Source organism: Prosopis cineraria, unplaced genomic scaffold (genome assembly GCF_029017545.1).
Source record: "Prosopis cineraria cultivar Desert tree isolate PC_DT_omini unplaced genomic scaffold, ASM2901754v1 PC13, whole genome shotgun sequence".
Classification (NCBI taxonomy): Eukaryota; Viridiplantae; Streptophyta; class Magnoliopsida; order Fabales; family Fabaceae; genus Prosopis; species Prosopis cineraria.
This window is the reverse complement of record NW_026555344.1, coordinates 31,986,710-32,012,475: the sequence shown is the minus strand read 5'-3', so window position 1 is coordinate 32,012,475 and position 25,766 is coordinate 31,986,710. Positions and strand designations below refer to the sequence as shown.

At 32.9% G+C, this 25,766-nt stretch overlaps 2 protein-coding genes across 3 annotated transcripts; one reads left to right on the top strand and one right to left on the bottom strand.

Moving 5' to 3' along the window:
- Window positions 1–926: 926 nt before the first annotated feature.
- Window positions 927–3,085, bottom strand: LOC129291458 (NADPH-dependent aldehyde reductase-like protein, chloroplastic). Its single transcript, XM_054928811.1, has 2 exons — window positions 2,611–3,085; window positions 927–1,502 (listed from the first exon to the last, which is right to left on the bottom strand). Exons 1-2 carry the CDS (start codon window positions 3,030–3,032, stop codon window positions 1,106–1,108), a joined length of 819 nt encoding a protein of 272 aa, XP_054784786.1. The 5' UTR covers window positions 3,033–3,085; the 3' UTR covers window positions 927–1,105.
- Window positions 3,086–14,885: 11,800 nt separating this feature from the next.
- Window positions 14,886–21,349, top strand: LOC129291273 (uncharacterized). 2 transcript variants are annotated; one of them, XM_054928549.1, is made up of 6 exons: window positions 14,886–15,153; window positions 15,267–15,298; window positions 17,045–17,227; window positions 18,155–18,202; window positions 19,877–19,938; window positions 20,951–21,349. In XM_054928549.1, the coding sequence occupies exons 1-6, from the start codon at window positions 15,065–15,067 to the stop codon at window positions 21,011–21,013; spliced, it is 477 nt and encodes a 158-aa protein (XP_054784524.1). In that variant the 5' UTR covers window positions 14,886–15,064; the 3' UTR covers window positions 21,014–21,349. The 2 variants fall into 2 exon arrangements, with proteins under 2 accessions (XP_054784524.1, XP_054784523.1); XM_054928548.1 differs by having other exon boundaries at window positions 14,893–15,153; window positions 20,909–21,349.
- Window positions 21,350–25,766: the final 4,417 nt, after the last annotated feature.

The following is a 25,766-nucleotide window of genomic DNA, read 5'->3' as shown; positions in this document are numbered from 1 at the left end:
ATCTTGATTTCTAAACTTTAAGATTAAGACCAGAATTTTTTATTTTTTTTTAGGTTTCTATATTTTTTAGGAAGACTAACAAATTAATCCCATCTAAATAGGCAAATGACAAAAGAGAACCATCTAGGTAATTATTTTAAAGTCCCTAACACGTAACGTTAATTTTCTTCACAAAATGATCATATTGTCTCCAAAAGTAAATGACAATTTCAAAATAAAAATGATTACTTTCATTATGCAAATAATTAAAACAACGTATAGGAAAGGACTACTTTCATTTCTCAGTTGAGTTTTTACAAGTAGTAATTTCCTACACTATTTTAGTTATTTGTATTAAAAAAAGTAGTCATTTATTTCTCTAATTGTCATTTAACTTCAAGATTCAATACTTATAAAATGAACATAATCATTCCATTTTAGTCATTCATCTAATACAAGTGGTGATCTATTATTCTGAAGTTGTCAATTACTTTTGAAACATTATGGTCATTTCATCAAAAAGAAAATTATGTCGACAAGTTTGTATAGACTTCGAAAGAATTTTCTCGTTTTTTGATGATTTATTTGTCATTTTCTCTATTTTTATCCTAAAACATTTATTTATTTTTATAATAACCACCATAATAAATTTTAAAATTAAAATTAAAATTGGGTTAGAAAAACATTTAAAACAAATTAACAAGTCAGATATTCCTCTACTATCAAGTAAGGAGAATTGAAAAAGGAAAAGCATAGCCGATATAGAGCATCACCCTCTAGACATAACTGAGAAGCCTTTCCACATGAATACCATGATGATGCTGCAAGAAGGGTTAGGGTAGAAGTATCCGATATTTGATGGTAGACTTAACCCAAGTCTCTTCTAAATTGGTTAGCTACTATGAATAATTACGAGGTACAATATGAGTGACATGTAATGTGGTCACTTTCACAAAAACTGGTGCAATTTTATTAAATAAACTAGAATGACGTAGTATTTTGAATCCATATAAAAACTTTTCATTAAGAGCCTGGTTTTTTACTTGTCTGGGTGGGGATTGACGATGGGCTTTTCTATACGTTTGACCAGGTTCAGCGATGACAATGGCCATGTCTTCTCCCTCTGTCAAACATAGCCACCATTAACACGAACAACCTGACCATTGACCCACTCACCAGCATCAGAGGCCAAGAATCCCACAAGAGGAACCACATCATTAGTCTCACCAAGCCTACCCAGAGGAGATTCTTCTATAGCCTTCTTCACTTGCTCTTCACTCTTTCCAGAAAAATACATGTCCGTCGCGATTGGCCCCGGCGCCACACAGTTCGCCGTGATTCCCGTCCCTTTCAGCTCTTTCGCTAAGATCTTCACCATCGTCTCCACCGCCGCTTTTGACGCCGCGTACACGCCGTGACCTGTTCTGAGTGAACCCACCACTGATGACGACAGCATTATGATCCGACCTCCACCTCCACGTTTCAACCTGCTTGCTGCCTCTTTACAGCACAGAAATGCCCCTCTTGTATTCACACCATTATGAAACAGCATCACCTCCTCTATTAGGATCCTTCTAGTAATGAATCAGTCTATACAATAATCCTAAAGGACAATGACAGTAAAGTTATATGCAATATTAAGTGCAGGGACGGATCAATAACTGGACATAAGGGGGAACATGAAAAACTAAATTACAATAGGGGTCTAAAATTAGTTTTAGCATTTTTAACAAATAAAAACAATATAATTTTTAAAAGCCCCCTCTAAATCAGTCCTTGATTAAATTAATGACAACAAGATTGTCGATAAAATTTTTACATAATTGAGTTACAAATATCAATTCAAATACTTATAAATTAAGAGTTACATTTAGAATTGAAATACCTTATTTACAATTAAAACTCTTGCACATGTAATTATTTCAATTGATATGTTTATGCTAATAACTGTCATTCTCCCTATTCCTTAAAATATGTTTAACTGAGCATGAGATTCACAAATTTCCACTCCAATGAACAGGAATTGGACATGAAAGATTCCACAACATTCTAAATTTTGTGATTTTCATAGAAGCGCATAGCATGATTATTGCCGAAACTAAATGATCAAGACCAAAAAAAAAAAAAAACATGCACTCAACCCAACACAATATCCGTAACCTTTTGTGACAGCTATTTGTGCCTTCTGCATGGTATAATTTTCGATATTCACAAGATGAATTGGGTTATTTTACAATAATTTCATGGAAAAAATAAGACAAAACAGATTAATATGCGATAATACAGCATTACGTATAATACTATAATATATTTGGAGTCTTCTCAATTTTATGATTTGCATGCAGACAGGATTAGGGAAGGAAAATCATCTCATTGGTATCAACAACAACTGATGTAAGAGAAGGTGAAAAGAAAACAAACGCTCAGATGCTCCCATCATGTGATCCTAAATCCGTAGCCCAAAAAGGCTTAAACACGTTTCAATGCTATTCAGGAGAAGGTACCAAGAGAATTAAATTCTGAGATAAATTAAAAATTCCAGTAAATAAGGTATAATAAAGAATAAACAACTCTATGTTTTTTCGCAATTTCAAATACGGCCGTGAAAGTAGAAAGAGACGAATCGCATACCTGAAAGTTCGATCGAAGTCCTCCAAGGAAGTGTTGGCTACAGAAGGGTATTTGCTATCAACAATCGCCGCCGAATTAACCAGAATATAAACCGGCGAGTTGAACGCTTTCTCAGCCTCGTCGAAGAGAGACTTCACCTGAGTCGGATCAGAAACATCAGCCCTGACGACAATGGCTCGTGGATTTCCGCCGTCGGCGGAGGAGGAATTGATCTGAGCGGCGACTGACTCCGCTTGGGCCAAATTGGAGGTGTAATTGACCACGATTCTCGCACCGAGTGAGGCTAAATAAAGTGCAATCCCTCGACCGATTCCGCGGGACGAACCAGTGACAATCGCGATTCGTTCATGAAGCGGTCGAGTTTGAACTTCCTGGTTCAACTCTGTTGTAGAAGAACCCACGCCTTGCCATGTCACAGCCATTTTCGTCAACTCCACAATGAGGATGATCCAGACGGGTTCGCTTTAGAATCAGAATGAAAACTAAAAATTACAAAAACACAATAACAAAGGTGAATGAATGTAACGGTAATTAAGGACTTTCTCATTTTTTTTTTATTTTTAAAAATTATTTTATAATACAGTATTTAAAATTTCTTTTAAAATAAAAATAAAATGAAAATATGTTTAGTTATGTAATTTAAAAACAGATTTAAAATTAAAAAATGAGTGATGATAATAATTATAGGTAATTATCGACAGTGATTAATAATAAAACAAAGGTAAATGAGTGCAACGGTAATTAAACATGAAAGTGGGGAACGATATTAGAACAAGCACTCGGGAAACACTTTCTGGAAGTTTTAGTCCATCTTAGCATGGGAAATCTTACAACATTTAATAAAATATTAATTAATAATTAATAATGTTAATGTGAATGCAAATGCTCTCGTGAAAAGTGAAAAGTGATTAAAAAGATTATATGCATCACATCATTTATAATCTATTTAATTAAAATATTTCATATCATCTAAATAAAATATTATATAATATTATTTTAATTAATTTTATTCTTCTAACAAGATGTTTATATAATTTTTTATCTTTTCTACTTCTACCAATATTAATGTCATAATCAATTTATATTTAATATTATTTACATATTATATTTTTATTAAACAAACTATAAATAATATGATGTATTTTATTTATTTAAGAATTTTTTGTGAATAGTAAGATTTCTACCCATTGCTCTCAAATCTCAACCATGGAACCCATTCTTTATGTTTATAAAAAAAATATTAATTAGTTATTTTAAAAATGTTCCCAATTGACATGCTTGACTTGAAGATTTAAAGGTAAAATTAATAAATTTAATTAAGGGTCATTTTAGAATTTTATATAAGGATAATGAGATTTTCAATCTCTCAAATTTGTTTTAATTATTAATTTTATCTCTCAAGTTTAATTTTTATCAATTTAATCCTTAAGTTTTATCCTAAAACTTAATTGTCAATGTTAGGTTATTTAACGGATTGAGAAAAGTTGACAACTTTTTATTTTAACATTACAATGGCAGACTAAGAAGCCTAAGAAAAAAGAGAAGATAAAGTTAAAAAGAACTAATAAGCACGAAGCCTATCTTCCTGAAGCAAATCTACACAATCAAGAGGAACGTTTGGTAATAGCTCCAAAGTCCGCACACATCCATGTGCTTGTCGTGCTAAGAGTTCTGCTTGTCAAACAGCTTCACGAGGTGAGTATAGGATTTGAATGTCATGTACACAATACAGTAAATCTCTGATAAAAGAAATAGTCTCCTTCAGTAGGTGATCCCCCCAATTTCATGCAGGAAAATATTGATAGCATCAAGAGAGTCAGAGTGGAGTTATATTCTAGTCAAATTCATCTGGGCACAAACCTCCAATCCTATTTTGATAGCCAATAGTTCTACTGCAGTTAGAGGAAAGTATCCTAGATTTTTTCTTAAAGCCCATTATCTAGTCTCCATTCTCATTTCTAATAACTCCCCCCACATGCTGCATGGTTCTATTCCCAAACAGATCTATCGACATCAATTTTAATAGTATATAAAGGAGTTGGGCACCATTTGAAATTTAGTTGGACCTCATGGGGAAAAACTTTATGATTCCACTTCGTACTAGTGGCATCTTCAAAGAGAAGGAAAGGCAATGGTGCATCAAGTCAGAAGAGGATTGAATCTCATGATCAAAAGCTCACTTACATCTTCGGTTTCATAGGAGCCAGTAGGTAAGACTAAAAATTATGGTCCACAACCATCTTGCCCATCTATCCCTCCCTAACTGGTGTGATGCATTCCACCAGAGCCAACCCTGTACATCATTAGAGAAAAAAGAATGATAATCGTCAGTGTTAACAATTGATTTCCACACATCTTTGGCTACTTTGCAATCTCTCAAAATATGTATGATTTTTTCCTCATATCCACACTCGAAAGGGTAGTTAGGATTATTGGATAATCCTCTCTTAGTTCTGAGTGAGTTAGTGACAATTCTCCCATGGTTGACTTGCCATATAAAAATTTTTACTTTCTTAGGAGTTTTCCAACTCCAAGTCTTCTTCCAATAAGGGTTAACTTGATTATTTGCCACCTAAGTGATAAGCTTATAAGTAGCTTTGACTGAAAACGAACCATCAGAGGCATTTCTCTAGTACCAATTGTCTTCCCTTTGACTTACAAGGGTGTTGCAATTTTGTAAAGAGGTGACAACCCATATAGGAAGGAATTTGTCCCATCTCTTATGTTCCAGCAGCTATTCTCCATTACGAAATCTCTAACTTTGGCATTATGGTTAATCTGATCCAACTTCTTATCCACAAGAGAAATAAGGAGCTAATTAAAGTGACTCCATTTGTCCCACCAAAACTTGGTGGTCAATCCATTATTTACCTTTCTACCAACTCCCTCAATAAAAGAAGTCCAAACCGACATGATGGCCTTCCACATAATTGAAGAGTTTTTTCAAGGAGAAACCATAGGAGTCATTCTAGAACCATAATGATATTTATCCCTTAAACATTGAACCTAGAGGGCATTAGGTTTAGAAATCAATCCCTAACATAACTTCATGATGAACACCTTGTTTTGCACCTCTAGCTGTTTGACACCTAGCCCACTGCTCTCTTTATTTTGGATAATAGTCTTCCAAGCAATAAGATGCATCTTCCTAGCATCCTCATCTTGGCTTCAAAAGAAGTTCCTGCTAATCTTCTCAAGTCCAAGTAAGACTCCCTTGGGCAAAAGTGCTGACTACATATGATAAGCTGGCATAGCATTGAGAATAGCTTTGATAAGGACCATTCTCCCTGCTTTATTCAAATATTTACCTTTCCAGGTAGATAGTCTCCTCTTTACTCCCTGAATAATTAGTTGAAATGTGGCCTTGGTGATTCTGGAGTAGATAAGAGGGACATCAAAATAGCCTAGATCAGCAGTGATGCCAATTCCCAGAGAATAACTCATCTCAATAACCTTATTGAAGTGAAGATTCTTGGAAAAGAAGGCTTTAGACTTTGATAGATTGATTTTATGTCCTGAAGCAGAACAAGATCTTTCCATAACTACCTTTATGACCTCTATTTGAGTTTAAGAGGCTTCCCCGAATAAAATGAGATCATTCGCAAAGAAAAGATGTGAGATTGATGGACCATTAACACGAAATACAGCGGTTTCCAGTTCTTTAATTCACATTCTTTTTGAATAACTTGCCTAAATCTTTCCATGCACAAGACAAACAGATAAGGAAGAAAGGGATCTCTTTGTCTAACTCCACGAAAGGGCTGAAATTCTTGGTTATGGTCTCCATTCCAAAGAACTTTCATAGTGGCTGTAGTCACACAAGACATAGTAACATTAATGAAATGATCTTTTAAGCCAATATCCAAGAGAGTTTGCTTCAAAAAAGTTCACTCTAAACGATCGTACGCTTTCTCCATATGTATCTTCACTACAAAAAACCATTCGAGCCTTTCTTCACTCTCATAATATGAATAGCTTCTTGTGCTATAATAATGTTATCACAACTGGATCTCCCCTGAATGAAACTACATTGTTGCGGGCCTACTAACTTACCCATAAATGGTTGAAGACGGCTAGCCAAAAGTTTGGTAATAATTTTTAGGCTTACATTGCATAAAGATATAGGTCTCAAATCTTTGAGGGAGGAAGGATTCTTAATCTTTGATAATAGCACAATATTTATGTGGTTCACCTCTTTAATGATATTTTAACTGCTAAAGGCTCGTTTCACAAAGTCACAAACTTTGGGACCAACAATATCCCATTGGCTTTGGAAGAAGTGTGCTTGTAACCCATCAAGACCTGGGGATTTGAAAGCGCCCATAGCAAAAGCTATATTTTTTATCTCTACATCAGTTACTGTACGATGAATCCATACCAGTTTAGACTCAAGTAGAGAGGGGAACAGGTTTGGCCACTGCTATGTTGACATAACTGAGAGGTCTCTAGTGTAAAGGTCTTGAAAGAAATTTCACGCCATTTGCTTTAACACTAAAGGATCAAAAATTGAAGACCCACTATCATCTTTAAGGGAGTCCAATCTTTATCGTCTTTTTTTAATAAAAGCCAAAGCATGGAAATATCTTGTATTTTTATTCCCCCTATTTAAGCTAGTTATACCTAAACTTTTGGAACCATAATAATTCTTCTTGGGAAGCTAGCTTAGAGTATTCCTACTTATCTAATTGGAAGAGGCCATTTCTTGTAAATCCCCCTGTGGCAGCACGTTTCCATTCAATCCCTTCAATTTTGTGAATGAGCTCCTTTTTTTGTTTAGGAATACTTCCCACAACCTCTTTATTCCACTTCAAAGCTAAAGTTTGAAATAAAGAAACCCCTTCAAGCTAATGAGAATCCTGCCAAGCATGTTTTACCACTTCCTTAAAGCTATCTTTAAGTACCCAAGCTGCTTGATAATTAAAATGCTTCACCACAGGGCATTGAGAAGAATGTGCGGCATTCAAGATGACTACCACTTTGTGATCAAATTTATAGCAAAAATCATGTGTAACTTTACTAAGAGGGAAGAGATTGAACCATTCTGAATTTCCAAAAACCTAGTCAAGTTTTTCCATTTCTTCAATTTTACTCCTAGTGAAGTGACTAGGAGTATGAATTTCCTCCAATCCCACATCATTTAAATAGTCATTAAATTCATTCATAGTAATATTAAGAGGCTTGGCTCCTCCTATTTTATCTGCCTCACACCTGAATATGTTAAAATCCCCTATGACTACCCAAGCTTCATTTGTGGCAACAACAATCATACCTAAAAGGGTCCACAGAGATCTCCTTTTTTGATAAGAAGTCTCCCCATAGACAAAAGTGGCATGGAAGGTGTAATTTCCTGAAAGGTCAACAATTTTGACATGCGGAAGCTGCGTAGAGGGAGCTATATAATCCACACACTAGCTGTAATCATTCTAAAGAAGCCAGATACCACTCGCAAACCCTGTTACCTCAACTCAAATCCAATTATTAAAGCTTAGCTGTCGCACTGCTCTATCAGTCTGAGTACCACTAATTCTAGTCTCAAGTAAGCAAAGAATATCAATAGTATTTTTGCTAACAATATCCTTCACAAAAATTGGGAAAGCCCAGCTACCTGCTCCTCAACAATTCCATGTAGCTATAATCATTAACAATAATCAAGAAAAGACATGAGGTAAAGAGATCTCACCTGGAGGATACATTCCCCTGACTTAGAGTGAGCTCTTCACCTTAAATAGCTTCTAAATCTTTAGTCCCATTGGTCAAAGCATAATCCCGTTAACAAATTTTGGATTTACGAGATTAGGCAGTTTTGGATTCATGCTTTTGTTTAGCTTTGAACTAAGTTCTAGGGATTGTAATTTTTTATTTAAGTCATAGTCCATCGAGGGGGACATTTGAGTAGAAGATAGAGCCAAACACGTGTCTGTCTCCTCTAATACAATCTTTTTAACTTTAGCAGACCCTTCAATAGACCCATTTGGCCTAAATTACCTCTTACTACCACATGAGTTATCGCATGATCCTTGTTATTTTTCTTTTTTTCTGTTGGCCCATATTTTGAGGGCCACTTATTAGATTGGATTTCTTCACATATTCCTTTTAGGCTTTATTATTAGTAAGCACAGAATTGGCTTGATATTCTCTTTACCTCTCCTTACTAATGGGGCCTTACCTTTTATTTTTTTTATTTGATCCTCTTTTTAATCCACTTTCTGCTCCACTTGAAATAATCACTTCATTACTCTCTTGTTATAATATCAACTCTTAGCCTGTACAACTATAGTTTCCTTTGTAATATCCTCAATTTCAAATCAGGTTAATTAAGCTCAAATGGACTAATTAAGTGTATTAATGAAGTGTGTGATTAGAGGGGCTTAATTGGGTGTAATTGTTATGATTTCAGCTCTAAAAATGGGTCCGAATCAATGGCGGGCCACTCAGGTAATGAAAGAGGAAGAAAAAGTAAGATTTACTCTCTGTGCCATATGCCGCGGCGCATGGCTAGGCCACCGTGACACACAGAGGCAAATTTGAATCCAATCGACTTCTCTGTGCCATGTGCCACGGCGAAGGGCAACATGTACCATAATACGGCCAAAATTCTAATATACCAGCTTCGTATCTGCACGAAGGAAAGATAGAAGAGGAAGAGAAAAATGAAGAGAAATGAAAGAGCAATGAAAGAGCAGTGCCAGGGCTTAGGATAATTGAGTATTGGGAGTATTTTGAAGCTCATAAACATTAAAGGTAAGCTTTCCTACTTAAATCTTCCTTTCTTTTTCCATTTTCTTGATGGTAAAGGTTAGGGTTTGATTGTTAATGGTGATTTTTTGGTTTATAGAAGCTATGGGTCTAAAACCATTGACTTAAATAGAGTTAATGGGAGTAAAATGATGATTGGTGGTTAGAGGACATTAAATGTCTGAAATTCTCATAAATTTGGTGTTTGGGAACAATGTGGTTTCATTAATGCCCATTTAAAAGCTCAATGTTATTAATAAGAGTTAAAGAAAGCTAAGAAACCTTATGAGTACTTTTATATGAGTCAAAAATAAATCTTAAGTATTAAGAAATGATGAAATGTTAGTGGAAAATAGCTCAAAAATGGATATTGATATTTTGCATGGTAAATACTTGTAAAGTAACTACTATTGGCACTATTCAAGCTTCTTGAAAGCTTTAGGAGTGAATAATTGATGGTCAAAACCTTTGACCTCTTAAAAGTTTGAGGTAACTGAGAGAATTATATCTTATACTTTTGTGTGTTTATTAGTTTATGAATTTATGATTTATCATTTAAATGTATAAATTGAAAAAAAAATGCAAGTGTGGCTTGATTTGTTAGAAAATCTACTATATCAAATTTATGAATTTTCTGCCTTAAGATGTAAAATCCTTTGGAGAACAATATCGGTGGATTTTCATATTATGTTTATTAGGAGTTCAATGATTTTGTGAATTGAGAAGTAATATGAATCTTTGTTTATAAGAAGTTCTATGATGTTCAAAATAGTGAAGTTTAATGATTTTGAAAGTGTGAAGTACATTGATTGTAAAGTTAAAGTTTAATAACTTATTTAGTTTGAAGTTCCATAAAAGTGTGTTTAAGAAATCCAACGATTTGTGTAATAAGTTCAATGAAAAATTGATAATATGAAGTTCTGTGAATTGTATACGTGTCAATTATAATATGAATGTGCATTACATGATCTTGAGAGGTAGGAGTTCACCTAGAAAAAAGAGTAGATGATAAAATTCACGTGGTAAGGCCTATCCGTGAGATAGTTTGCCAGATTGATTATATCTATATTGTACCCCTTGCCCAATGAGGGACATTTCTACTAGTTCAATGAGGGACTCAAACCTAGCTAGCTATCGGCCAGTTTAATGAGGAGGCTAGTCTAGGGTGTATGACAACCTATAGTGTGAGAAACAGGAGAAATCGTGTTCCATAAGTGAGTTAGATGCACCTTAGTCGGGTAATCCCCTCACGAGTGTTTAGGCTAGGGAAGTTATGGAATATAGACTATCCCATTGAGTTATAGTCCACAGTTTCATGTCAGAGAGATAAGGAGGATATAAGGGAGGTGTGATCATGTATATAGTAAGTAAGGGCACTTGTTATCTGTATCGTGTTTCTAATGATGATATCATGAGTTGAGTCTTAATTTCTTTTAATATATTTGTTAATGAATTGTGTGACCACCTCTCTTTATATGAAAAGTGCTAAAAAGCATTGTTTCTCAAGTAAATGTTATTAGGTGGGTGAAATTGTGAATATCTATCTTCAAATGTTTTACATAGATGTTAACTGCCACTTGCATTTAAACTAATTGATATACATTAATATGGGTTAGTTAGACCTTGATTACTCAGTAGCTGTAATCATCCCATTATCTTTAATATTATAGAAAATAGCTCAAGGGGTGTGGATAGAGGAAAACACCCTGAGGCTTAGGGCCGCGATCCTTTTGTAGTAGGCTTTTTTATTTTGAAAAATTATATGTGTATGACAATTTTAATTGCCAATTAGGAATTCTCATTTGTTCCTTATTTGCATTATGTGAATTGTAAATTGTAAGTATATTTTATGCTCTAGAAAGTGAGTTAATGAATATGTGTTATTGTGATAGGGCCAAAATACTCATGTAAGTGAGAGTAGAGCATATTATGAGATAATTTGGGAGAACTTGATGAAAATTGTGATAAACTCTTCCCTTTTTATGTTTTTGAGTTTAAGCGGTCGAACAGTGAAAATTTAATCTAGGAGTATTTCATGTGATATGGTGTATTATACGAGTTAGTCTTAATTGTTTGTATATGGTCAAATTGGTGTTGGTGGCTATTGGCTTTTGGTATTTGGTTTGGACATTTGATTTTGTGAAAATTATTGTAAAAGTGTAAGTTTTAAAAAAGGCATCAAATTTTTGTTTTAAAAAGAATTGGAGTCTGAGATCAATGCCATTACTTAGAGTTCAGAAAGAGCTTTTTGTAGACACCTAGTTCGCGTCATTCGAATGTCGGATGGAGATTTGTGGCGCATCAAAAATTGGTCCTAATGTTGTCAAATTGATAGTATAATTTACTATCAAAATTCGTGCAATTGTGCCATGGCACATGGTGTCACGAGTTGTGGCCCGTGTCACAGAGGTGAACACATAGCGGCGCATGTTCAATGAGCCGCAGCACGCGCCTCAAAATTTTTCAAAAATTCTCTTATTTCAAATTCTTAAACAAATACACTCACATAAGTAATGCTCTCATGCTTCCGCATATTTATGAACTCTAATTTATTTAGTTGCGAGACTTTGAAAATGATTTTAGTTTTGTAAATTTGAGGTCCCCATTTTGCTAATTAATGAAAATTTTATATTTTAATAATGACTATAATTCTATTCCCTAATTATTTAGAATTTAGTTTTAATGAGATTAAAAGGAGGAGGATATTACATCCTTAACATCGTAAGTCTGGGGCTTTGCAGTAGGCATTTTGTCTTCCTCTATATCTGCAAGGGCTGAAAAGTGAGAATTTGATACAAAAGGGGCAGCTTTATGTTTAGCTTTTCCACCTTTTTGGTAAACTTTCTGCCGGACCTGCTCTTGTCTTCTCGATACTCAAGCAAAGTTTGACCTTGGAGGAAGCAACCAAGTGCTAAAAATATTACCTTTTTGAGGTATCTTCTTCTCCGGCTAGGTTATCACAGGTGTTAGAGTTATTGTATTAACGCCACCATCCCCCTTATTAGAACTTGAATAGCTTCTCCAGGGGCAATGATCATGCCTATGCCTATACCAGCCACATTCAAAACAGATAATGTTTAACCCTCATACTCCACATTAAACAAACTTCCACCTGCAATGATCCTAGGAACCAATTTTTTCTGCAAATTTAACTCCACACATAATCGAGCATGTCTACCTCTCTCCACTTTAGTTTCTTTAGGCATAAAGTCAGCTAACATTCTCATATCTACTTTTAAAGTTCTTCCAATCCTGTCTCCCGACCTCGATATGACACTACTATTATAACAATGCATAGGTACATTAGAAATACATACCCATGTAGCGATTCAGCCTAAGGGATTCAAGAAGGGATCAAAGTAGGGCGTCTATCTCTAAACCTAGAGATAGTATTGTCTTATCATCTGTGGCCCTTCATACAGAACCTTTTTATGATGTAGCTTCCAGTTATTTGCATTAATAAATTGCACTGCAAAATAATTATTAGGCAAGTCCATAATCTTAAAGCTACTAAACCCCCATAAACGAGTTAAGCAGTCTCCAAGCAAGTAAATGTTGAAATGTATGCCCAAAACAGTAACCACCAAAGCATAGTTCTAAGGTTTGCACCACTCATTGAACTCCTCCTACGAAATAGAACCTCAAGATATTCATCTCTCAAGTTTTGAATCTCCTTCGATATTTCTAGGAGCTTTCAAACTATTTCTTCATCTTCTATTAGTATGTTGTTATCTTCCTTAAAGAAACAGCTGCTATTGGCTACCTTATTAAACCCTATTAAAGAGTCTTTGTATGAGAGGATCTTTAGGCCATCATTATTCTCTGATTTGTCAGCTTGTTATGCATCTACGTTGTCTTCATGTTGATGTTTCTCATCCATGCAATCGTCCATAATTTCCTGGGGGACTTCTTTTATCTTTGTCTTCTTGTTTCGCCTATCCTCCCCAGTGTCTGAAGGACGATCAGGCAGTGTTTTACGTTGGCCTAAGTCGGCCATGAATGGCAGAGTGAGTGACACAGTTCCTAATAGAGAGAAAGTCTAAACCCAAGAGTTATGGAACATAAAAAAAAAAAGTTGACAACTTTTATAAAGTTAATGAGTACCTTGCATCATTATTAACTTAAAAATAAGCTCCTAGAAAAAGTTTTTGAGTATTTTGGTACCTCAACTTATTTTTAAAATGAGGATTTATAAATCTTGGAGAAATATTTATAAATGATAATATTTAAATTATTAGTTTTTAAATATTTAATATATTTAATAGTTAATATTGAATAAGATGTTATAAACATAAATGTAATGTTTTTTTAAATTTTTTTATTGATGTTTGCAGCACTGGTGAACCAATAATCACTTTGTAGTCGATTAAAATTATTGGTTAAAATGATATTTTTGCCTTTTGCTATTTTCACTAAAAAAATATAAGGCATTTTTTTGAAATAAGATGTTAAAAAATATAAATATTTTGAGTATTTGAAAGTGCAATTAGTGAATCTCTGCAAAAATACCCTTAATTAAGAATGTAATTGATAATTGATAATATTTTCTAATTGACACAATCTAAATAGGGATAAACATGAAAAAAAGTATGTAACTTTAAAGACAATTAATTAGTTCATTGGAATATGACTTGATTAAAAATATTTTATAATATTGAACAAAGAAAGTATATTGTTAAGAAATAGTAGTATTAGTTTATTATGATATCTTTGTAATTTAGATTATTAAATTGGTACTAATTTTTTAAAAGGTCATTTTCTATAAATTTTTTAGCCTATTTTTATAATTTTCAAGGTCATTCTCTATATTTCTTAAAGTAAATTTGACCAAATTAACATATATTTAACTGATGGCAACATTGCTCTATCACTGTTGACTGGAGGGTGTCCAATGCACATGAAAAATGTTGATAGTTAAATTAACACTTTAATCCTAAATAAAAATGACAGAAGTATATAATAAATAAAAAATTATTTAATTTTTATAATTTTAATTTAATTATAACTTCATATATAAACTCTAATTTATTGTAACTTAATTTTTATAGTTTTAACTTAATTATAATTTAATTTTTAAATTTTTAGTTAATACACCACAATTCATAATTATAATTTAATCATTTAAAATATTAGTCTTTATATTTTAAAAATAAAATTATAAATATAAAAATTATTTTGAAACTTAATATTATTATTTTAAATTGTTAAAAATTTTATTTTTATAAATATTTAATAATTTTATTTTTTAAAATATAAAGATAAATATTTTAAATTAATAAATTATAGGGATTAAGTTATATAAAGTGAAAATTTAAGGATTAAATTATACTCAAGTTAAAAAAAATAAAAAAAATTAAAGATTAAATAAAAATAAGGGATAGTTATAATTGTATTAAAATTGAAAAAACAAGTAATAATTTTGTCAAAAATAATTAACTAATCAAATTTACTATTATTTATAACAACTTGCATTGAAGTCCGGTTCGGACCATACTGATACTATCCACTTGCCCGTGTAAAAAATGAAGGGAGAATCTTCACTAAGGAGGAGGGCCTTCCGATCCGGCCTCGACCATCCTGATCCAGCGATGGCTTAATATCTCAGAACCTGGTCAAAAAGTCAATCCTCACTGATTTCTCTCTCCTCGGCCTCGCTTCTAATCATCCCACAGAGAGAGAGGGGGGAGTGGGAGAGAGAGAGGGCGAGAGGGACGAAGAAATGCTAGAAAACCCTCCTCCCGCACAATTACAATCGGCAGCAACGGATTCGCCTGCACCTGTTAAGCGCTATGCTCCTCCGAATCAGAGGTAAACATGGCGTTCTGACCCTCTTCTTTGTGAATGAATCACAAACTGTGTTCCTTTGTTTCTAATTGTCTTTTTCTTTGCATTTCGCCCCCGATTCTGCAACTGGATCGCAGGAATCGTTCTAACAACAGGCGCAAGTCTGCTGGTCAGTCTATTTGTGATTCCCTTTCTTTTGAATGATTGATTTTACTTCTACACGTGTTTAATATTATTAAAATTTGTGGCTGATGTGCTATTCACGTTGGAATATGCTGCCGAATCTGTCTCAATTAGTTTCTCTTTCAAGGCAAGATGTTTTGTTACTAAATTCAGCAATGCCTCAAATATATAGACCCTTTTGTTTAATGAGTGGGAATTCGTGTTTTTTATTTTTGGGGTTAAAAACGTTGGAGTTTTCTGTTGCGAGCTATTTCTTAGCGGTCACTCAATTATGGATATGTATTCTCTATTTTCCTTTATTAAATTGCCCCTCCTACGACGTATCATGTTTGTCTGGTTTGAAGAGAAGGCAGTGACCAGGAACCATTGGTAAAAGCTTGACTAGAGCAGAAAGTCTTGTATGGGTTGTATTACTGTTTATGGAAGGGCAAATATAAACTTAAAAAACAAAATGCTCCAAAGATTTTTGGACCAAATAATCTGGCTGAAACAAGTGTGATTCCTGACCAAATTATAGCTTTTTTTAAAGATTTCATAACTCTATATAGTTTGTCTGTTTTTTGGTTTTCTGCTACCTGCTGCATGATAAACAAACAAACAAATGAATGAATGAAACTTTGTCAATGTATTTCCAAATCTTTTGTTATTAATTGGAAAAAATTAGCTATGAGAAGTTTGAAGCTTGAATATCCTGGAGTGGATGTGAATCATGCGATCTAACTATAGTGATTTTAGATTCTTGTCTTGCTGGAGTTTCTTCTGTACTGTTCAAGCAATTACTGTGGCATTTCCTGCAACTCTTAGACTCGGGGTCTTGCATATAATAGAGTTTGAAATCATGAAGAGAATTGACTTAGGAGGCAGAACACAGGGATTCAAGGCTTAGAAACCAGAAACAGTGATAACTCTTGAAGAATTGTGAAGGAGAGAATGAAGTAGAAAATGAAATGCTTGGGAATGTAGATCCATGAAGTGAAATTGAGAGAAAGAAATCAGCCTCTTTTAAGAGCAACTAAAATTGCAAAGAGATGAATATGAGATCGTTATCACTCTCATAAGTAGTGCTACCATTTTTCTGAAAGAGAGTGCTGGGGCGCTGTGTCCTTGTCTCTCTTTTTCTCAATTAGATTGATCTCTTCTTTGGTTTGATGGCAAGAGATACAAACATTTGTCCTCTTTGGTATGGGGTTAAGCTTCTTCTAAGGCTGGGACTCTCAAGCATTGAGAATAAATTAGACAATTTATCCTTTTAAGAGAAAGAATTGTACTGAAGTTTGTAGCGGGCTTCATCATTATAAATAGTTATTAGAGAATTTGTCTGAGATCATAATTTCTATTACATGGTTGTTAGTGATTTGTCTCCTATATTAGTTTATTTATTACTTAGTCTAGTCAAACGTCATGATAATTTATGCATTAGTTTTGCTTGATTGATGATTAATTTTGCGGGATTAGATTGGAGGTTTGTCTCCTTATGTTCCCTTTATACGTACTCCCTTCTTATTCAATGAAATTCGAATTCAAAGTTCAAATTCTTTGAACTTTCACAAAATTTGTTGTTTCATTAACATTACAACATAAAAATAGACCATATTTGCATTTATACAATATTCGGTGGAAAATGGAAAAGCTGGTGGGGCATTCGTCATCTATTTCTGTTCTTAAATATGACTGTTCTATGTTGCTAATATCTGGTTATTGATTATTGATTAGTTTCTGTAAAAATGTGTAGATGGTCTTGATCGAGCAAACAGTCTTGGTAATGATCTAGAAAAGAATCAATATGCTTCAAGAAGTGTTCCAGTTACTGATCATGGAGATGCTGGTGGCAGTAATCATAAAGAGAATCACTATTCAGGCCTCGTAGGATTAGAAGGGTGTAGTAATAGTGTAGCTTCGCAGCTTTTGAATGATCGTATGTATCTCCAACTACTGCTTGCAAAGAGATTTTGTAAATGTTAATTACATATTTTCTCCTATATTCAACAAGCTTTCTATCTTAGCAAAACTGTGTCAATGACTTTGCTAGAACTAATTTATTCAGAATGACTTATTGAACCTTTTTTAGCTTAGATTCAACAACCAAGATAGGCTGCTATGGTTCTCTGTAGAATACTTTGTTGTTAATTTGATATATGTTGGACTCTTAATTTTTTTTTTAATTTTCTTTTGTTATATAAGGATCAGGTGGCTTTTGTTAGATTGTAAGGTGTTCTGGGGTTGTTTAGAATCAGAATTTAAAATATTTTATCCATTTGATTTGATTATCACATTCTTTATGCATTTCTCCTTTAAATTTTTCTGTTTCCAAAGGAAATCCCAAGTCTAACAAGAATTATCAACACCATAGTTTCTTTTGCACTTGATTTATGTCAAGTTTAAGTAACTTACAAGATTGGATCTGGTTCACCTTTATCTACGCTTTAATTTTCTGTTTTTCTTTTCTTGTTTCAAATTTCTTTATCAACTTGAGAGCTCCCACCATAGAATTTGTATGGATAATGAGGAATTAGTAAAATTCAGCATAGAAACCAATATTCTACTGAAAAATATTAGTATTAGGGGATCTAGTTTATATATATTGATTTCTTAAACTCACTACTTGTTAGCTGCATGAATGTGTAACTTTCATGCGAGTAGAAGAGTCTCTAAGTCTTTTGACTATATTTAACTGTCCATGACACAGAATTTGCACTTGTTGGTTTAGTGAAGTGAAAGAAGGGAAGGTACAAATAAGGAAAATCAAGCAATGATTATTGTTCTTTTACTTTTACGATTTATCCATGCTTTTCAATATCTGTTATCTCTGTTGTTGGTCATAATTCATATATTTATATTTTAGGTTGGACAGCTGCAATGCAGTCCTACAATCATTCCAAGGATTCATCTGGTGAGTGGATACCATTGAGCTATGATAAATTTTTCCATTGTTTAAAAAAGTTATACTTTGTTGTTGTTGTTGTTGTTGTTTATTTATTTTTTGATGATGATGGAACTCGGACTGGACTAATCTGGATACGTGAACTGAAATTAGGTCCTCAGTGAAACAATAAATTGAGACAGACAAAGTATTTAGATAAACAAAGTTTTCACGTGTTAGTAGGCAGTTTCTGTCATTGATTTAATGCTAAATTTGCTACTTGGTAGGAGGAAACAAGTACTATTGTCTCAAATAGTGTGGGATCTAGCTCTTGCTGTCCCGTTAGAGCCCAGCATTCATTGCTATCAAACCGGCTCTCTTAAGCCTTCCTTTACCCCTTTTAATAGGGCTCAAAGTTATATGTTCCACTCTTCTCACTAGTGCCTCTCACAATCTTCTTTATACATGTCCAAACCATCTCAAACAATTTTCTACCATTTTTTCATCAATAGTTGCTACCCTCACTTTTTTGTGTACGTGCTCAGTTCAAATTTTATCTTTACGTGTATGTCCACACATCCATCGTAACATTCTCATCTCTACTACTCCAACTTTATGTTCTTGCTGTCTCGTTAGAGCCCAGCTTTCTCTTCTTCTGGGTAACGCTTGCATCCTCTGTCTTACTGCAGTTGCTAGCACAGAGTTAGCCGATGCTTATTTCCCAGATACCGTCATTCCTTCTTCTCCGGGAAAAGGAGTTAACGACCCGTAGGCCTTCTACCTCCAAGCGGCATTGCTCCGTCAAGCTTTCGCCCATTGTGGAAAACTCCCCACTGTTGCCTCCCGTATGAGTTTGGGCCGTGTCTCTAAGTGAATGCTAGGCTCTAACGGGACAGTAAGAGCATAAAGTTGGAGTAGCAGAGATGAGAATGTTACCGATGAATGTGCGGACATACACGTAAAGGTAAAATTCGAAATGAGCATGTACACGAAAAAGTGAGGGTAGCACCTATTAAAGAAAAAATGGTAGAAAATCATTTAAGATGGTTTGAGCATGTACAAAGAAGACTGTGAGAGGCACCAGTGAGAAGAATGGAACATATAACTTTGAACCTTATTAAGAAGGATAAAGGAAGGCCTAAGAGAACACTTTTGAAAGTTGGAGAATGCGATCTCTTAATTAATAATATTTCTAAAAGCTTAGTAAATGATAGAGCACAATGGTGTCTTGCAATCCATGTAGCCGACCCACCTAGTGGGATAAAGGCTTGTTGTATGCAGTAGAAAAATGATCTTGCTCATTTAATACACAGTTATTAGCTAGTGATGTTAAACCATCTAATAAAAAATGCTTGTTTCTTTCGTGATTAAGTTAGTAGTGTTGTGGTCTAGGATAGGTTTTTCTAATGTTTTAATCAAGAATTATGTTATTCGTACATGTTTTTCTAATGTTTTAACGATGATTAGGTCTTTGAATCGAGTTACCAATTTAAACTGTTCGAAACATTAAATACGTAATGAAAGAGTTTTCTCGTATTGTCCCTCTTCTCTTCACTTCAAGAAAGTTTTTCATTAAAAAAAAAAAACATATAATAGATAGTATACGGTAGTATTTGATCAATTATTATGTACGCAGATGCTGCCTTATCCTTGATGCTGGTACTCAGACCTTTTTTTTTTCTCTGTTTTCACTTTAAATTTCAGAAAAGCCAGTTATGCACTCAGGAGGGACAGCAGCATGGACTCATTTAAGACTTCCTCATCAGGTAAAAGCTTGAAGTTGTTCAACTTCTCCTCTCCTCTCTCAATCTTTTAAAGGGAAATGTTACTCTGATCTTGCTTGAGAAATGCCCAAATTACTTGATCCTTTCCTCTATTTTGAAAATTCACTTTTTTTTGGAAAAAATATAAATCGCATTACATTTGCAAGAGATTAGTTAGTGAATATACTCATGTTGATTAAAATACTCTGTACATATCATTAACACGCTGTAACAATTAGCTAGTTGGGGTTCCCATAAATTGAATGGAGTTCAAAGAATAAATCACATTATTTACTACTTGTGAAAATTGAGAATAACTTAAATTTATGCTTAACATAAAATAAATAACATTTAAATAAAATACTAAAAAAAATCTAAGTTAAGCTTTTATAATAGGGGAAATCAATGTCAGTGTTTCTGGCAAAAAAAAAAAAAGTGAAGATATTTTGGTTATATCAAGTTTTAGAGGAGCTTGTTTATGCTTTTTTTATGACATAAGGAATGATGGTAGAATTTATCTGAGGGCTTGTTTGATTGTTTTCTGATATTTTTTATTTTTAAATGCTGTTTTGTGATACAGTTTCAGAATTGTTTTTCAAAACAAAACAAAAAATCTGTGTGATTATGCTAATGCGCAAACAATTTTAGAGTTAAAAAATTGCTTGATATTGGTGGTTGCCAGTGATTTATGATGTTGGCTTATGATAGTAATTGACTGTAACTGTAGGTGGTTTCTAATAATCAAATGTAGCATGTTTTGAAAAAAAAAACAAAACAAAAAAAGAAAACAACTTTAAGGTATTTCTATTTTTTTTTTCCTTTTAAAACCAGAAAGTAAGAACAGTTTTGGAAACATTTTAAATCCAAAATCACTTACTCAAACGAGTTTTTTTTTTCCCCCCAAAACAGAAAAACAGTTTTTGAAGACGAAATCAAACTTGCCCTAATTCTTAAATTCTCGGCTTTCTTTCAGATTGTGGCATCATCACCAGGTAATGCCGCCTTTGTTTCACAGATGGACTTCCTGGGAGAACTTCGCCGTCAAATGCACAGTGCTAATTCTGCATTTGACTCCTGATCAGAAGACATGATTTCCTTAGACAAGTTCTTGACTCATCCTGGATTTGCTGAACCACTTGCTGATATTCAATTACCTGTGTTGTCTGAGACTAGTGCTGGTTTTGTGGTATGTCAAACAATATATAATGTATGTAATAGGGGATCCTATCAATAGTCTACCATGCCCATTTATGCATTGGGTATACTATATGGTCCTATGTAATTCACATGTTTACATTTGCGCATGTCTGATTGCTACTTGCTAGTGTGATTCCAATTGTCTAAACAGTTTAGATATTGGAGCTTGCTCCTTGGTGTCTTTCAAAGAGGAAAAATCCCTCAGATGGTTTGGGAATCCGGACTCTAACCCTTGGTTTGGATGGGGAGAAAAATAGGGAGGGAGAGGAAACCAGGAAACTAGGAGGGAAAATTTCCAAAAATAGTAAAAAAAAAAAAAACTATTTTAGGAACCTTTTTCATAGTTTTCTTTCTTCCTTACTTTTGATTAGAAGCAATTTTCTGTTGCTTGGGAAAAAAAATCTCAGTTGAAGATTTTTTTTAAAATGCATTTCTCTGTTTTGCCCTTGAATTTTTGTCTCTGTTTTGATTATAAGCACTTCTTCAATGTATTTCTAGTGAGTTTTAACTTTCTGCAACTTTTCTTTAATGTTTTTATGGGGTCTTCAATGGACGCCAAGCCAATTTTTCAAGTTCTGGTTCCACAAAAATTTTTCCATCTTCATTGTCTTCCTAGTGGCCTGCAATTTTTCACTCTTTTTGTCCAATGTCTTTTTAATGGTTTTCAAGGGATACTTGGAATTAACTAAATATTTGAATGAAAAAGTAAGTATACATTAAAATATAATCAGTTAATTAATGTGGGACCTATTGTATGTGAAATAAATATGTTTGAATTAAAAAGTGCCACAATGTAATTGATCGACTGAATATTTGATGTAGAATTTCAGGACTTAAAACAAGATTTTAAGGTAAAAAAGAATGAGTGATATGTTCCTATACGATTGGTTCATTAGTACGTGTTTTACTTTATTTTCATATCTTAAATCAAAGGTCTTTTTCAGAAAGAAGCTTCTAAATTCACATTCGAATTTATTTCTTTGTAAGACCATGATGCTAATCATTTTTAGCAAATTTCTTTCCCATTTAATCATTTTAACTATTTTCCTAGTTGGTAATAAGATGCCCATTTGAATTTTAGTTGGGTATAATAGATTACGAAAATAATTTATTAAATAATAGATTTTAATTTAATTAATTATGTTATAACACAATTTGTTTGGATATTATTTTTTTAAAATTAATTTTAACAGAATTGAAGATGTTTGGATAATTTATTCAAAATTAATTTTAATTGTATAAATTCTTATAAATGACATTGTCTTTCAAAATTAAATTATTGATAAATTTGTATCTAATATTATTAAAGTTGTTACATTTTATTTAAAAAGTAAAATATATATTTAAATTACATATTTAATTAATAAAAAAATTTAAATTACATTAATATTAATATTTAAATTTATGGAAATTAGTAACTCAATATATTTTAGTTAAAATAAATTTAATAAAAAAGAAAGATTTAATTTTTAAATATCAAACATCAATTTTACAATAACTAATGAAGATGATAATATATAAATTGATTTCTAATGACATCATGGATATGAGTCATATCTGACGAAGATATTAAACACTGCCTTAAAATTTTGGCAACATAAAAGATTTAGTAATTTAACAAATAATGTAAAATCTCTCTCTCTTTCTGGACTTTTGTAACAATCTTTATAATGACCCTCAATTTTAAATTAAATTAAATTAATTTTCTTCTACAAATTAATATTTTATTTGAATTAATTTTATAACAAATGTTAAGTGAAAGGTAATCGTTGACAGGAATTTATACTAACAATTTTTTTAAAAATATAAAGTTTGAATTTTACTAAGAAAAAGAAAAAGAAAAGAGAGTTTAATTTTATTTTTATTAAATTTTATACCTTTTTTAATAATTTTTAAAAAATTTTTTTTATAATTTTTTCCAATGCCTTTGTAAATTTGGAGGCAAAAGCTGACTCTTTCAGCTTTGGCAAAAAAAAAAAATGCTTTTTGTAAGAAACTGGTGTTTGGATAATTGACACCAAAATCGATTAAATTGGCTTTCCAAGCAAGTTGAAGGACTCATTGGTAAATTTGGTAAAAATGAGTGACTTCCTTAGAAAAGTATGTTAGGAACTAAGGATTGCGGTCCTCTTGGAAAATGAGGTGAGGAAGTGGAGTGACTAAATTACTCTTATGATTGCCTTTGAAAGTCTCTAAATCCAAAAATGAAGTTGTGTGAGAAGTTAGCGATGACCGAAGATGTCAAACTTTGTGAAGGAGATAATAAACCACTCTCTTCAAACTACAATATAAATAATAGTTAATTAATTTATATTTTACAAATAATATTATTTGAAACCTTAAATTTTTTAAAATATTTGTATCTTTTTTATTTATACATTTATTAAATATATTATATAAGAGCTTTGATAATAGTAACTAAAATTTTAATGCTTTATTTTTAAAAAAAGAATAATAAATAAAATAAGAACATAATTGAAAAATCAAATATAAAAGGTATCAAATGTATTATATTATGAACTAGATAAGGCTTTTAACAAATATCTTATATTATAGTAGAAGAGAGCAAAAGTAGCACCAAGATGGTAGTGATGTAGTCTAGTGAAAAGTAGCTTGATCATTGTTAAAGCTGGTAATTCGAGCTGAGCCCGATAGGCCAGCCTAAATAAATTCAAAAAAAATTAGGATTGAGCTTTGCATTTTGAGATAAAACTAATACTTTGGGCCTCTTCGGGCCACCCGAATAGGCCCAAATACCTATTTTGTTAATTTTTTTCAAAAAAATGAAGCTAACTGCCTGTGCACATGCTAACACAGGAGCAGCCAAGCATTAGTAAGTGAGGTGAGCTGGTGAGGTCCATGAGAGGCTAAGATTGAGAGGCGAGATGCGAGTTCAAAGAAGTAAAAAAAACCCTAAAGCCTAAAATTGCTTTCTCTATTTCTCATTCAAAGTTTTGAACCATTAAATGTTCAAAATCTTTAGATCCAATGAGCGTCTTGATTGTCTTGCTTTTCCTCACACTAAACTATGTTGAAGCTAAACTCTGAAGGTTGTAGAAGAAAAAGACCAAACCCATCAACAATCATTACTTCCTCTTCCTTACCGGACTTTATCGGACTTCGTCGACAATAGTTTCTTAGTCTCTCTCGCACAGTCGCACTCGCTCTCATTGACGAACAGCTGTCACTCCTACTTGCATAATCACATTCTCAATCTCTCTCAGACTACACAATTGCTCGCAGTCTCTCACTATCTCACACTCGAGCTTCATCCAGAGCAAAAAAATTAGAACCCATTGGCAAAACAAGCTTTATCTAGACTAGAACCCCCTAACATAACAAGCTTCGTCCAGACCAGAACGGCAGAACTTGCTGGTTAGGTTTTCTTCCTCTTCTTTCTTTTTCTCTCATGCGTACTGTCATGCTCTGTTTTTATCTGTTTGATTACTCAAGACTGAAATCTCTGCTCTGTTTCGATATCTGATGGCATGCTCATTATCTACTTGATTGCTTGGCCAATCTTCAATTCTGTTTGCTTGAGGTTGTTTTTAAGCTAGCTTTACCTCTGAGTCTACCTCTGGTTGTGTTTACTTAAGCTTGTTTTTAAGCTATCTAAGATTGCCTCTGCTTGAATTTCAATGGTTGTGTTGTTATATGGAATTGAATATCTTAAGCCCCAGTTTTAACTTTTAATGAAGACATAGACACATAGGATGTTAAATTGATGTTTAATTTTCAATTTTATGCAGTGAAACATGTCTTCTAGTCAAAGGAAGAAAACTAATGAAAATGTGGATGGTATTTCTTATAGTAAGGTAGTTGATAATGTGCGTGACAAGGGTAAAGTAGTTGATATTTTTTCCTTTCAAAAGAATAATGAGAAAAAATTACTTGTCTCTACAATTAAATCAGCTATCTCAGCAAGTAAGAAATCCGTTGCCTTTACAAGTAAGAAATCCGTTGGTTCTGGTAATTATAGTAAAAGAACAAGTTTTGAGAAAGAAGTGAGCCACCTGTTGCTAAAAGATTAAAAACTTGTATATTTGATGTTTGAAAGTCATTTTCTAGAATTGTAGTTGATGGGAAAGTAAAAGCCTAATGTAATGGTTGTAACAAAGACCTAATAGGATCTGAGGCTGATGGCATATCTCATTTAGCACGACATACTAAAAATTGTCTCCAACTTGCTAAGTATCATGATATTGGATTGATGATGATGGACAGAGAAGGAAAATTGAGGTCTAGAAAGCTTAATAATAAGTATGTGCGAGAGGTTTTATTTATGATGATAATTGAACATTATTTGCCTTATTCCATGGTTGAATATAAATAGTTTAAGTACTATTCTTTAATGTTGAATCCTAGTATAAAGTGCATTACTCAAAAAACAACTATGTCTGATGTTACAAAAGTCTATCAAGGGCATAAAGAAGCATTGAAACAAAGATTGTTGAAAAGTATTGATAGAATTTGTTTAACATTTGATTGTTGGACTGCTATAACCTCTAAAGGTTATTTATGCTTAACTGCTAATTTTGTTGATGAAAATTAAAAATTAAATAGTAAAAATACTTTCTTTTGTAAGATGGAGCCTTCACATTCCCAAAAAGAATTAGCTAAAAAAGTTTATGATT

Excerpts from the sequence above, each read along its gene's own strand:
- LOC129291458 (XM_054928811.1), bottom strand. The coding sequence starts at position 3,032 with ATGGCTGTGACATGGCAAGGCGTGGGTTCTTCTACAACAGAGTTGAAC. Across the intron at positions 1,503-2,610 it reads GACTTCGATCGAACTTTCAG|AGGGGCATTTCTGTGCTGTA; the intron begins GTATGCGATTCG and ends TGTGAATACAAG.
- LOC129291273 (XM_054928548.1), top strand. The coding sequence starts at position 15,065 with ATGCTAGAAAACCCTCCTCCCGCACAATTACAATCGGCAGCAACGGAT. Across the intron at positions 15,154-15,266 it reads TATGCTCCTCCGAATCAGAG|GAATCGTTCTAACAACAGGC; the intron begins GTAAACATGGCG and ends ACTGGATCGCAG. Across the intron at positions 17,228-18,154 it reads TTCGCAGCTTTTGAATGATC|GTTGGACAGCTGCAATGCAG; the intron begins GTATGTATCTCC and ends TTTATATTTTAG.